We start from the raw sequence: 12,823 nt of genomic DNA, 5'->3' as shown, positions 1-12,823 counted from the left end.
GCTGGGAAGGCAGTGTAGGCCTAGGCAGCCTCCCTGGTTTTCACATCCATGGTCCCTGGGGCCAGATGAAATACGCAGGGTCACGCCTCTACCCCTGAGGATCCGAGGGACCTCCAGCAAATGACCTATCTTTTCCATATTCAGCTTTCCCCACAAAATAAGGCTCTTGATATCTACACCTTGTAGGACCGTGCGTGCATTCTGTGTCTTAAAGACGATAATGCTACTGATGGATTTGGGGATTTGAACACTGGGTGTCCTGCAGTGAACACTTAGTAAATGATAAAGGCTCTTATTGTGGTTGGGAGTATTTTGTTTTTACTGTAATAAAGACTCCTGTCCCTACCAGAATCCTTTTTAAAAAGCCAAAGCGATCTCTGTCAAATAAATAAATAAAATCTTAAAAAAAAAAAAAAAAAAAGCCAAAGCGAGCAGATTAACATATGATCACAAAAATCCTAAAACATCAAAAACCACAGACATGCAGAAAATTCCATTTTTACAGGTATTTTCCTCTATTTCCATCAAAATTCATAAAATCTCAATGTCCTCAACTGACATAAATGGTTATTAGTAGTTATTAAGTTTATTTAGCATTTTATGGTGAAGTTTAACAAGAAATAACTGCATTAGGCAAAGGAAACCCAGAGCATATGTCAGCCTTCCCTGGTTCAGCGTAAGCATATTCCTAAGCCTTTAGGAGCCATAAACGCATTTCTCACGGTTCTTAACAGCATTCCTGCCAGCATGCCTATCCTGTTAGAGACGTGCAAAAAATAAACACATCAAAAATAATAAAAATAAAATAAAATGAACACGTCCACTACAAACACATTCGGGGCCGTGTGAATTTGTAAGGCACACAACACAAAAATCTCTAAGTACCTGCCCCCTCCCTCTCTGAAGCGGGCAGACAAAAGTAGTTGTGGGAAAAGGAACTTCAAAGTTAGCCATGAAATGAGCCAAAACCCTGATTTTATAGACGAAGGGGAAAAGGGCCTCAGGGTTCATGCCTGTGGCCCCAAAAGACACAGCAGAGGTAGGACCACCAAAGTGGCTGCCCAGCCCCTGGCCCTTTGTTCTTAGTATCACAGCCTACACAATCCCATATTTAAAAGCAAATTGAAAGACTCAACTGTGTAAGATTATTAGCCAAAGGAATGGGAGGGAGGGAGAAGTGTGATAGATAGAATGATGCCCTCCCCCAAAGACATCCACATCCGAGTCCCCGGAACCCTGTGAGGTGTTACCTTACGTGGCAAAGGGGGCCCTTGCAGGGGTGTCTAGGGTAAGGATCTCCAATGGGGATGCTAATCCTGGATTATCTAGGTGGGACCAGTATAATAAGAAGGGTCCATAGGAGGGAGGCAGGAGGGCCCGAGTCAGAAGATGTGATGCAACAGAGGTTGCAGTGATAAAAGGAAGGAGCCACAGGTGGAATGCAGGTGGCCCCAGGCAGCCAGAAAAGGCGAGGAAGTGGAATCCTCCCCCCGCCCCCCCACCCCGGGCTCTCCAGAAGGAACACAGCCCACACCTTGATTTTAGGACTTCTGACCTCCAGAGCTGTAATATAAATACATGTTGTTTTAAGCTCCTGAGTTTGTGGTAATCGGTTACAGCCACCACGGGAAACACGCAGGGAGGTATGCGGAAGACAACGTGAAAGGGGTGTTTTGTGGTTAATTTATTCACTGCTGGAGCAGGGGTCCCAATGGCAGGCATTGGAACCCCTGACCAGTCCATGGCTGAGGTTCCCCCAATTCTTGGGTGGTAGAAAAATGAACACAATGCAATGAATTTTTCTTAAACCCAGAAGTATTCAAGATAAGAGACCATTCCTAATTCTGGTTATTTGACCTTTAAAGCTATCCCTCTTTGGAGAGTGAGAATAGAATGAGAAAGAGCAGAAATGTCTTCTTTTTTATTAAGATGACGATGACAGATGACATCTGGGTTTTAATATGTCTTTACTTGACAGAAGCACAAAGATGGCAGCTTCTTTGCGAGTTGCCCATTTGTCTTCATTTTTCTGATCTGTTAAGATCTGGGAATAAGTCCATAGAGAATATGGTCATCCTGTGGTCTCTCACATCTTTGGATTCACCTCCATCTGGCTGCTGGGCTGTATGCTTAATATAGTCCTCCTCCTCAAACCCATTTGCCTTTTTTAATAGCCGTGCTAAAGCCAGGTGTCACTGAGTATACACACACATTCAGCTGAATTTCTCAGTCCTGGACTGCAGAGTCCAGAGTAGCAGCTTGCCATGCTGCTCATGGGAAATGAGAAAGATGCAGAGACGAACCCAGCATGAAGGTTCTTTCCCAGAATGGTGGGGTTGTTTTTTTTTTTTCTTTTTCTGGAAGAGCTGGCAGCAGCCCAGAGTGAGTAAGCATGGATCTTTTTTCCCCCAAAATAAAAAATTAACACGCTGGTCTGTGCCTCACTTAGCTTATATGCATCAGAGACGTGAAAAGGCAAAGCCATCACCTCTGCTCAATCTCCTAATCAACTTAAAAATGACTGCCTGGGGATGTCAGGAAATCTATGTGGCTCGAAAATGAGAGAAGAGGGCTTCCACTTGTAACAGCAGTGATGCTGTGGATGAAGCTGCTGCTGCAGCTAATGATACAATACTGGGATACCTTGGATGATGACGATGATGATGATCATGATGATCATGATCATGGAAATGGTGGTGGTGGTGATGATGATGGTGATGGTGATGATGATGATGGTGGGATGGTGATGACGGTGCTGGTGGTGATGCTGGGGTGAGAGTGGTGATCACGATGGCGATGGTGGTGTTGGTCATGGTGGTGATGACGATGGTGGTGACAGTGGTAATGGTGATGGCTGACATCTACTGATTGTATTCTGGGCTAGACACTAGACAAAGAGCTTCACATGTTCAGGCTAATTTAACCCTCACAGCAGTCCTATAAGGTGGATATAGAATTTTTTCCATTTCCTTCATCGCAGTTCAGAGCAGCCTGGAGTATGCCATGGCAGCCCCTGGAGAAGCTGTGCAGGGCCACGACCAGCCTGAACGAAGGGCCTCAATGCCAACACCTTGCATAGACCCTTCCTCAATCCTTGGCTAGTGTCAACCACAGCCCTTCCTGGGCCTCAGACTGCCCTCCTGGTAGCCCTTCTGCAAATCACAACATCCAGCCTGGAGGTCCCTGACAGGCAAACATGCCTGCACATTTCTGAAGTCCACCAATGTCTAAAGCATCCCTCTAATGGGCTTCTTATTCCTTACAAAGAAGAACTCAAGTTGAGGTAATTCCAGGAATGCAAGGTTGGTGTAACATCCAAAAACCAATCAAGGTAATTCACCACATTAACAGAGTAAAGGATGCAAAGTCATAGGATCATCCCAATTGGTACAGAAAAAGCATCTGAGGAAATATTAATTCCTATTCAGGGAAAAACAAAAAACCAACCTGACTACTCTGCCATTAGGAAAAACACTACCACATCCATCCATCAACCAATTTAACAGATGAAAACACAGAACCCTACAGAGGAATTCTGACTTGCTCAAGGTGACCCAGGGAGTTGACAGCCCTGGGACCCCACGGTGTCCCTTCCAGACTGTCTCCATTATCCCACACTGCCTGACCCACCTGGCCCACCTCTCCCTACAAGGAAAAATATATTTTAGCTTATCTCCTTGTATAAGCTCTCTTTTCTTATATCACCAGTTACCCTCCTGAAATCTTACTCCAAAACACTGTACCATTTCCCTTGGCTTGTGAATAATGGGTAAAGTCTCCAGCACAGCATCCAAAGCCCTCAGGGATAGGACTTGAACCCATCTTTCCAATCTCGTCTCCCCCCTCACACTCCTCTAGCCCCCCCACACACACCCTAGGCCTTCCGAAAGCTGCTCTGCCTCTGGAAATGCCTTCCTCCCTCCACTTCTGAAGGCCCCTTGCCTACAAGGCCCATTTTTCATTTCACATCCTTCTCCAGATCCTTCCTGAATTCTGACTTTCTCCCCTGACCAAAAAAAAGTATGTGCGTATCTAAATTAACTGCTTGCTCCGCAACTTTTTCCTATAAGCTCTCTGACATCCCATTGCCTTGCAAAGTGCTTATCTAAGTATCTGTCTCTCCCTCCAGACCAGATTTCCTTGAGGGAAGTAAACATTTATTAATCATTGGATTTCCCACAGTAGTTAATACCATGCCTTGCAGGCAACTCAATAAAAATTCACAGAATTAAACCAGATCACCAAGTACTCCTTCCTGTGTGGTCTGCCACAGAGTGAGGGCAAAAAGTGTATCATATTCCTCTTCTTCAAAATGGCCCTGCCCTCTGCAGAAAGATCTAGGAGCCTGAAACTTATTCAAGCAATAAGAAAGAGAGACACAGCATTAGTTTTCCTGTCTCTGTTTTGGGTCTCTTCCATCTAATGAGGTAACTCACCGTCAGCACTCAGAGTCAAAGCCTCCTTAAAACATCGAAGGTATGGGCTTGACCACACATTACTTCTAAAATCTGCTCAGCCCTTTCTATCCCGCAGTGTCCCCGTGAAATATGACTTCAGGACTTCAAGTAGCAATTTAAAAGTTAATTAATTCTTTTAAAAAGTCAATTTGTGAAAATCAATTGCTCTGTTTTTGATCTCATTCCCTTTGTCTTGCCTTCAGTTGGAGAAAAATGTTCAATAGCATGCATCTTCTCAGGGCTGGGGGAAATGCAGACCATATCCTTAAGGGGACCAGGGCAAGGGCCCTGTCTGTGCCGGCTACAGGGCTTCATTCTAAGGGGCCATCATCTGCTGTCTAGTCCATGCCAAAAACATACACTTGGTATTTCCCAAGATGCTAGAGGGCTCCTGCTCTGGTCTAGCACTGACCTGGTGCTGGGGTTTGAGCGATGTGCCAGGCCCAGTGCAGCCACTGGGAGCAGCCACCCCACAGCCTGGTCCTTTAAGGAGCAACCCTTTCACACACTGGACCCAATCAGAAAATCCAGTGCAGAAAGAACCAGAACATCTTATATATATCCTTCCCCCTCACCGATTAGGAGGCATACCACTCAGGCAAGGTGAGAGTTTCCCAGAGCCCTGAGCCATACTGAATCAGGGCACTGCTTTTGCCAATAGTCTCAATTTTCCCAAGCAGGTAAAAGTACCTGGTACACAGCAGGACCTTTAAAATGGGTGGACAGAAAGATGGGTGGAAGGGAGGGAGGGAGGGAGGGAGGGAAGAAGGAAAGATGAAAATAGATGAAAGATCTAAACACAAAAGCTACAACTTAAAAACTCTTAGAAGAAAACATAGGAGAGAAACTTCATGGCCTTGGAATTCACAATAATTTCTTGGATAGGATGCCAAAAGCAAAGGCAACGAAAGACAAAATAGATGCTGGACTTCAGGAAAATTTTAAATGTTGAGGCACCAAAGGAAACTATCAACAGAGTGAAAAGGCAGCCCACAGAATGGGAGAAAATATGTGCATATCATATATCTGATAAGGAACTGATCATCAAAATATTTAAGGAGTTCCCACAATTCAACAACGACAAAAAACAAACAACACAATTAAAAAGCGGGCAAAGGACCTGAATAGACCTTTCTCCAAAGAAAATACACCAATGGCCAATGGACACACGTAAAGATGCTCCACATCACCAGTCAAGTCAATGAGATAGCCCTTCACACTCGTTGGATGACCGGTATTAAAACACAAGAAAACAACAAGTGTTGGCAAAGCTGTAGAGAAACTGGAAATCTTGTACATTGCTGGTGGGGCTGTGAATGGGTACAGCCATTGTGAACACAGTCTAGTTGTTTCTCAAAAACTTAAATTTAGAATTACCGTATGGACCAGAAATCACACTTTTTGGGTGTAGCCAAAAGACCTGAAAGCAGAAACTCGAAGAGATAATGTGCACAGCCGTGTCCACGGCAGCACTATTCACCACAGCTAAAATGCGGAAGCAACCTAAGTGTCCACCCAGGGACGAATGGATAAGCAAAATGTGGTCTGTCCATATAATGGAATATTATTCAGTCTTAAAAAGGACAGAAGGTCTGACACCTGCTATCATGAGGATGAACCTTGAGGACATGATGCTAAGGGAAATAAGCCAGATGCAACAGGACAGATGTGGCATAATTCCACCTACATGAGGTTCCTACGGTCGTCAAATTAATAGGAAGTAGAATGGTGGTTTCCAGGGGTTGTGGGGAGAGGGGGATGGGACATTAGTGTTTAATGAGTAGAGTTTCAGTTGGGGAAGGCGGGAAAGTTCTGGGGGTGGATGGCGGTGGTGATGGTTGCTCAATAATGTGAACATACGTAATGCCACAGAACTGCGTACCTAAAAATGGTGAAAATGGTAAATTTATGTTATGTATATTTTACCATGATAATTTTAAAAGATGTAAAGAATAAAAGGAAAGGCTGCTAGAGAGAATGAGGAAGTTTCCTCGTGGATTTAGCATCTCCCATTACTGGGAGCTCTGAAATATTCAGGGGCTCCCTGTGGGTGTAGCGGCTTCCCTCCCTTACCTCGTTCGACACAGGAGGTTCGAACCAGAAGGAGAAGCAAGAAGAAATCAGGGGTGATGGGCTCAAGATCAAAGAACACCTCCAGGTATGTGTGACAGAGAGAAAGAGAAAGAGAGACAGAACACCCACATTTCTAAAAAGGAGACCATTTTCAAAGTTTCAAAGTCACAGAGTTACTCCTTTGGGTTTCTATCTTGCTTTCTTAGGATCAGAGATTATTTAGCAGCCAGTGAAGTCCCCCATGGCAGGATTTCCTGCCATGTTTGAATATCAGAATCAAGGAACTTATCTAAATAATTACAAGACGGAGCAGGGGCACAGCAAGATAAAGGAAGGGTTGTTTGCTGTTCAGGATTTCTTCTTGCCTTTTGGAGGGAAACAGGTGGGAGGGATGGTGAAGATAAGAGTGCGAGAAGAAACGCACAAGAGTCTTTTCTCAAATTCTAATGGAACTGGCAGACACAATTCAAAGACATTTTAATATCTTTCTTCAGAATGAAATGTCACTTGCGCCTTGCCCACACCGAGCCAGAGACCGACCGCCTGGCTTGCATCCAGCCCCGAAGGTCACAGTGCCCATAACACCCGGCTTTTTGAGGAAAGACACTGGCTTGTGGAGGGGTGTTGGCGTTCCTGCTTTTCCCTGACTGGAAAAATCAAGAGTCCACTTTTCAACACTTTCGTCTTTCCTAAACTCGGTGCTAGGAGAGAAAACCACCGACTTCATTTTTGACAATCTTTGCAGATCCACCCACAAATAAGAAAAGACAGCTGACCTGAAAATTATTTATTTTTGCATTTCATTTTGCCCAGCAGCAAAGAGAGGCAGAGAAAAGATAGGGGGAAAGATTTCATCTCTTGAATCATCTGTCTTTAAGGCAGAAACGTTACTGCCGCTTAGGAAAATATGTGCTAGAGAAATAGCACGGCTGTTACCCACCGGCCATGGGGACTTGACAAGGACCCCACCCCACGGGGCTGGGCAAACCCCACCGCGGGCCCCAGGAGGCCCCCTGCAGACGCACACAACAGACCCACCGGTCACTGGGACGTGAGCCCAGTGGACTCCACAGCCAGGGGCTGGTCCCAGGGAGATTCCCGATGGGGACCACGTGCAGCCAAGACCTCTCCAGTGTCCGACTGGACGCAGGTCTTAGTTTCTGTGCTGTCGACCTGGCAGGCTTGCAATCCCCCCACCCCACACCAGTCCAACAGGTTCCACCTAAAGGGCACCCTGAAAATCCGCCAGGGGCCCCAGGACGTCAGGGGCAGAGGCGAGCGGAGTCCCCACCACGGCAGATGCAATGGAAAAAAAGGAGAAGAAATGGTCTAAGACCTATTTCTCTGTGAAACTAAATGATAACGTCACTTTGTCACGTCCCCAAATTCCTCTTCCTGGGCTTCAGCTGAAAAGTCTCAGGTAATTTCATCCATAGAATAAGGCCACTTCTCCCATTTTCCACAACATTCAGTTTAATGTTAGTGGTGACAAATAAAGAAAGGGAAGGACATAGGGAACATTCCAGAATGCTAATTTGTTTTTCTTTAAAAAAATATATGTACATATGTGTGTAAATATATATTTCATGTAAGAAGATATGTTTATATATTATTTCATATTATATATGAAAGTCACAAATAAAACTAGTAATCGACTTGGGAGAAGCCTTTATCATTATGTAAATGTAAGCAGAGGCGTTCCCAAGGAACTGAACCACAGGCACCCGTGGCCCACCCCCCCCACACACACACACCCACACCAGGTCTTCATCTAAAAGCTTACTTCTGTCTCAACACCCTCTCTTCCCCTCCTCGCGGGGCTAGGCCCTGCAGCTCAAAATACCTGGGGGAGCTTCCCGTCTCTTCCATCCACTCAGGGGGTTGAGGGAGCACACACTGAGCTCCACAGCGCCCCCTGCCCACCCTGACAAAGCGCCCATCTGCTACTCACGCTGGATGCACCCATCCCATCAAACAGGGCCGTGAAGAGAGCCTCCCTCCTGTAGCTTCCCATTCTGCAAACAGTCCTTCTAAACCACCGGAGGCCGGTTCACCCCTTCAACTCGCTGCTCCCCGCCTCCTCTCACGCCTGACCGGCCTCTTTTCCACCTTTGCCTCCAGGCTTAACAGTGCCTGGCCCCCAGCGCGTCACAAATGGTGACTGAGTGAATTGCTTAACAAATCAACACAGGGATTCAAGGCGGCCAAACCAATACCTGAATCTTAAATCCACAGGAAAAAACTGCAGTTGTGTTTTCACTGATGTCACATTAGGAACTGAAGACTAGACCAGGGTCTCAGTTAGCAGAACCAAATTCCTATACCCACATTTCGACAGCCAAACCAGGGAGGCGTGTCCTGGGGGGGTCCAACCATCCGCCCAGAAATAAAGCACAGTTTCACTTGGACAAACGGTGCCGATGATCCCACCCGGGCACCTGCACACGCTCAGCCTCTCTGGCGAACCACACAACCATGATGGGCTCCGAGGGGCAGCAGAGACGGAGCGGGGTTCTGCCTGGGAGAGATGCTGCCCAGCACCCCCACCGATGGCCTCCCTTTCCCTGACCACTCCCTGGTGACACTCCACAAGAAGAGATCTGAGTGGAGAGGAACCGCAGGAGCTGAGCTGCACCAACCAGAGAATGAAAAACCACTAACATCAGGATGAAGTCGCTGGTGTCGTGTGGCATGTACTCCAGTGCACTAACACTCTGGTCCCCAAATTACTCCAGACTTCCAGAGAACAACTAACTACCTGCTCTTTCCAACAGGGCCCTGAACCTCCAACATCCTCTGCATACTCCCCATCTTTCCGTCTTGTAAATCAAGACATCCTCATCACCCACGATGGGCTTCTGCAGAGACATGGAAAAACATACTGTGCCAAATGTCAAAGACAAAGCCCCACCTGTGGTCCCCACAAGCTGTTCCTTCCCTTCAACCTGCTCTTCAGAAGCCACAGGGGTTTAAAGCCACGAGTAAAAGAAGCAATATCCCTGTGCGTTCCATGAACACAGAGGCATCCAGTATCTCTGAATACAGAAAAAAATGAATGTAGTGAGCCATATAACAAATGAGAATACACTCACCTATCTGCCCTCACAGGCGTCCACATTTTAACAAATGGGATAAAATGCACCATCTTAGGTAATCAGTTCAATGAGCGTTTTAAGATCGTTCTATACCCCACGTAAACCCAACATAAGAGTTCCAGAAAGTACTCTTGCGCCCCTCTCTAGGCAATTTCCCTCCCACAACACCACTTTTTGATTTGTCTCACCATAGCTCAATTCTGTCAACTCTTGGATTTAATGGAATCCAAAAGTACCAACGAGTTCGGTCAATTCTTGGACATAAGAGCAATTATATTATATGTACTTCTTTATGCCTGCCTTCTTTGGCTCAACATTTTCAGATGGACCCACAGCGCCCTCTCAGAGGTTTGTTCTTTTAGTGGTATATAGTCTTCCACTCTATCAACACATCCCAATGTATCGATCCGTTCCCCTGAGGATGGACACTGGGTTATTTATTTCCCATTTGAAGCTATTTATTAAAAAAAGGCCGCACCGAACTTCTCCCATGAATCTTTTAGTGGCCGTGTTTCTACCAATGGAAATTTCAGCCTTGATTAGAGGTGTCGCACTCTGAGAAGCTGCACGTGGCAGAAGCACCCAGCATGGGCAGAGCAGCCCGCCGGCCCAGCAGGCGCGGGCAGGCATGGAGCGCGGGCACCCCTCCACGCTGGGACTCCCGGGGAAGGCGCACTCTGCACCGAGGAAACATTTGGTTCCTCTGTAGTTTGTGGCAATTCCTCCTCCTGAGTGTTACATTACTTAGCTTTGATAAAACATAAAACTGAAGATTAAAAAACAATAAGCGCTCTTTAAGGAAAAACAATAAAGCCAAGCACACATGGGGTGTTCATGCAGGAACCTCGGCAGGCGCTGCGAGAGGAGAGCCCCCGGCAGCCCCGCATTTCCAGACATGTGTTCCAGGGAAGAGCCATCACCGCCCTCCCGTGGAGGGGCCTTTCAGGTGACAAGGCACTCTGCCTCCCCTGTGCTCTGACCCGATCCTCCCACACGATGGACCCCTCCCACAGCCAGTCCGCATACTACCCCATTTCACAGATGAGAGCAGGGAGACGGACCTGTGTGATGTACCTGAGAAGTAAAGGGGCCCCTCAGCACCTCCCGACCCAGGACCCCAGCCCCAGGGCACACCACCCCCACTGCCTGGTTGCATAGGCCCGTTTCCAAGGCCAGCGGGCCGCTCAGTGCCAACAGGTCACACTCTCTCGACCTCTTCAGCCCCGCCAGCGATCCCCTCTGAGCAGAGCACTCAGACTCCAGCGTCGAAACACGGGCTCAACTCCAAACCCCAGCTCAAACCCTTGGTGAGTAACAAGTTCTCTGAGACTCTGTTTCTCTCTCTGTGAAAGGGGCTGATGCACCCCATACGTGTGTCTGACATCATGCCTGGGAAAGCTACCCAGCCGAGGCTAGCCCCCAGCATGTGCACAATAAATGTCAGCTTCACTTTCGAAAGGGTTCGAGTGCAAAGTGAGAATCTGCTTTCCTCTGGCTGCAATGCATGTGGAAAGCGAAACAAGTGCTCTCTCGTCATGTTCCAGGAGGCCTCTTTGCCATCCCCTCCTCCCTGCTCCCCGCCCTCCTCTTCTGAGACCCGCTCCTCTCACTGGATGAGCTGGACCGGGACAGGGTCCGGTCATTTCTGCCAGAGCAAATAGAGGGGAGATGCTCGCGGCCCGCAGGGCCTCAGCACAAGCTGTGATCGCAGGGCACCAAGTTCAGGATCAGCACGTGCTTCCTCTTCCGGGGCAGTCCCAACCTTCCAGAAATCCCCATAAAGGGCTGCACTCCGGAAGGAAGGGGGAAGCCTGCTAAGCTGTGTTTGCACACTGCGGATGCTAACTGCTAATGAGCAATGCCCCAGCCAGGCCGCCCAGACACAGCCCTCTTGTTCCAGAAGAGAAGCAACACTGGACAGGCACCGCTGGGCCCAGACGCGCTGCTGGGGAGAAAGGGACACTGTCACACTTGCAGGGGGGAAGCGGGGAAACGGGAAGGGAGCCCGTCCCACGGCGGCCTTCAAAGAAGGAGTCACAATCCTGACACGGCCAGACCTGGGTCACCCACCTGGAATGTCTGTTTCACGAGGCGTATGGACACATTTGCTCCCAGGGCCTCCTCCAGCATCCTGTCTGAACCATCTAGTGGGCTGCGCAAGTTCCCAGAGGACACAAGACAAATCGTTCCTCCATTAAACACTTGATAAATCTGCCTTCCGTGGGCAGTGCCCAAAGATGGGAGAAGACAGCGTGGGTTAGCTGAGAGTGGTGTTTGCAGGTGGGCTGCCCTTCACAGAGCAGGCCACAGGCTCTGTGCACAAACATGGAGCATGGACACCCGGGCCTGAGTACAGATCTAAGATGAGGCATTAAACAATCCAGCAGATGCTGTGGCAGTTTCACTCGGCCTGCCTGTCCGCTCCTCAAAACGCTACTCTGCCCAGACCCAGGCCAGCCAGGAACGGCCTTTAGGGTTGAACAGCATGAGCCTCCGTCACTGGCCCCACTGTGCCCTGCTGATGGGAATGTGAAGGGTACAGCTGCTGTGGAAAACAGTTTGGCGGTCCCTTAAAAAAAAAGTAAATATAATTAATACACAGCCCAGCAATTCCTCGTCTGGGTAGATGCCCAGAAGAATTGATAGCAGGAACTCGATCAGATATTTGTGGTCATGTTCATAGCAGTAGGACTCACAACACCAGAAGGGGAAGCGAGCCTTCAACTGCCCGTGGACAGATGAAGGGATAAACAAAATATGAGCCATTCGTACAATGGAATATTATTCAGCCTTGAAAAGGAAGGAAATTCTGACGCATGCTACCACATGCCTTGAGGACCTTATGTTAAGTGAGATAAGCCAATCACAAAAAAAAACAAATACTGGATGATCCCACTTAGATGAGGTACCTAGAAGAGTCAACCTCATAAAGATTAACACAGAATGGTGGTTGGCAGGAGTAGGGGGAGGGCGACAGGGGAGTTCGTGTTTTGTCGGGACAGAGTGTCAGTTTTGCAAGATGAAACAGTTCTGGAGGACAGTGGTAATGGCTGCACAGCCACGTGAATGTCCTTAATGCCATGACTAAAATGGCCAATTTTATGTTATGTACATTTTGCCATAATAGAAAGAAAGAGAGAAAGAGAGAGAGAGGAAGGAAGGAAGGAAGGAAGGAAGGAAGGAAGGAAGGAAGGAAGG

General features: G+C 47.7%; 1 protein-coding gene across 3 annotated transcripts in view; it reads right to left on the bottom strand.

Annotated features, from left to right (window-relative positions):
* Positions 1-12,823, bottom strand: part of DOCK1 (dedicator of cytokinesis 1) — a 488,408-nt gene that overhangs the window by 437,199 nt on the left and 38,386 nt on the right. Inside the window, exon 1 of one of the 3 annotated variants that reach the window (XM_034986035.1) lies at positions 2,644-2,677. The exons of the other annotated variants lie outside the window; for them this stretch is intronic. Within the exon in view, the coding sequence (XP_034841926.1) occupies positions 2,644-2,671 (28 nt within the window). The 5' untranslated portion in view covers positions 2,672-2,677. Of the gene's footprint in view, positions 1-2,643; positions 2,678-12,823 lie in introns of those variants that run through there. 3 annotated transcript variants of the gene reach the window in all.

This window comes from Mirounga leonina, unplaced genomic scaffold, assembly GCF_011800145.1.
Source record: "Mirounga leonina isolate KUSES-001 unplaced genomic scaffold, KU_Mleo_1.0 Mir_114, whole genome shotgun sequence".
NCBI lineage: Eukaryota > Metazoa > Chordata > Mammalia > Carnivora > Phocidae > Mirounga > Mirounga leonina.
This window is presented reverse-complemented; position numbering and strand designations above follow the sequence as displayed.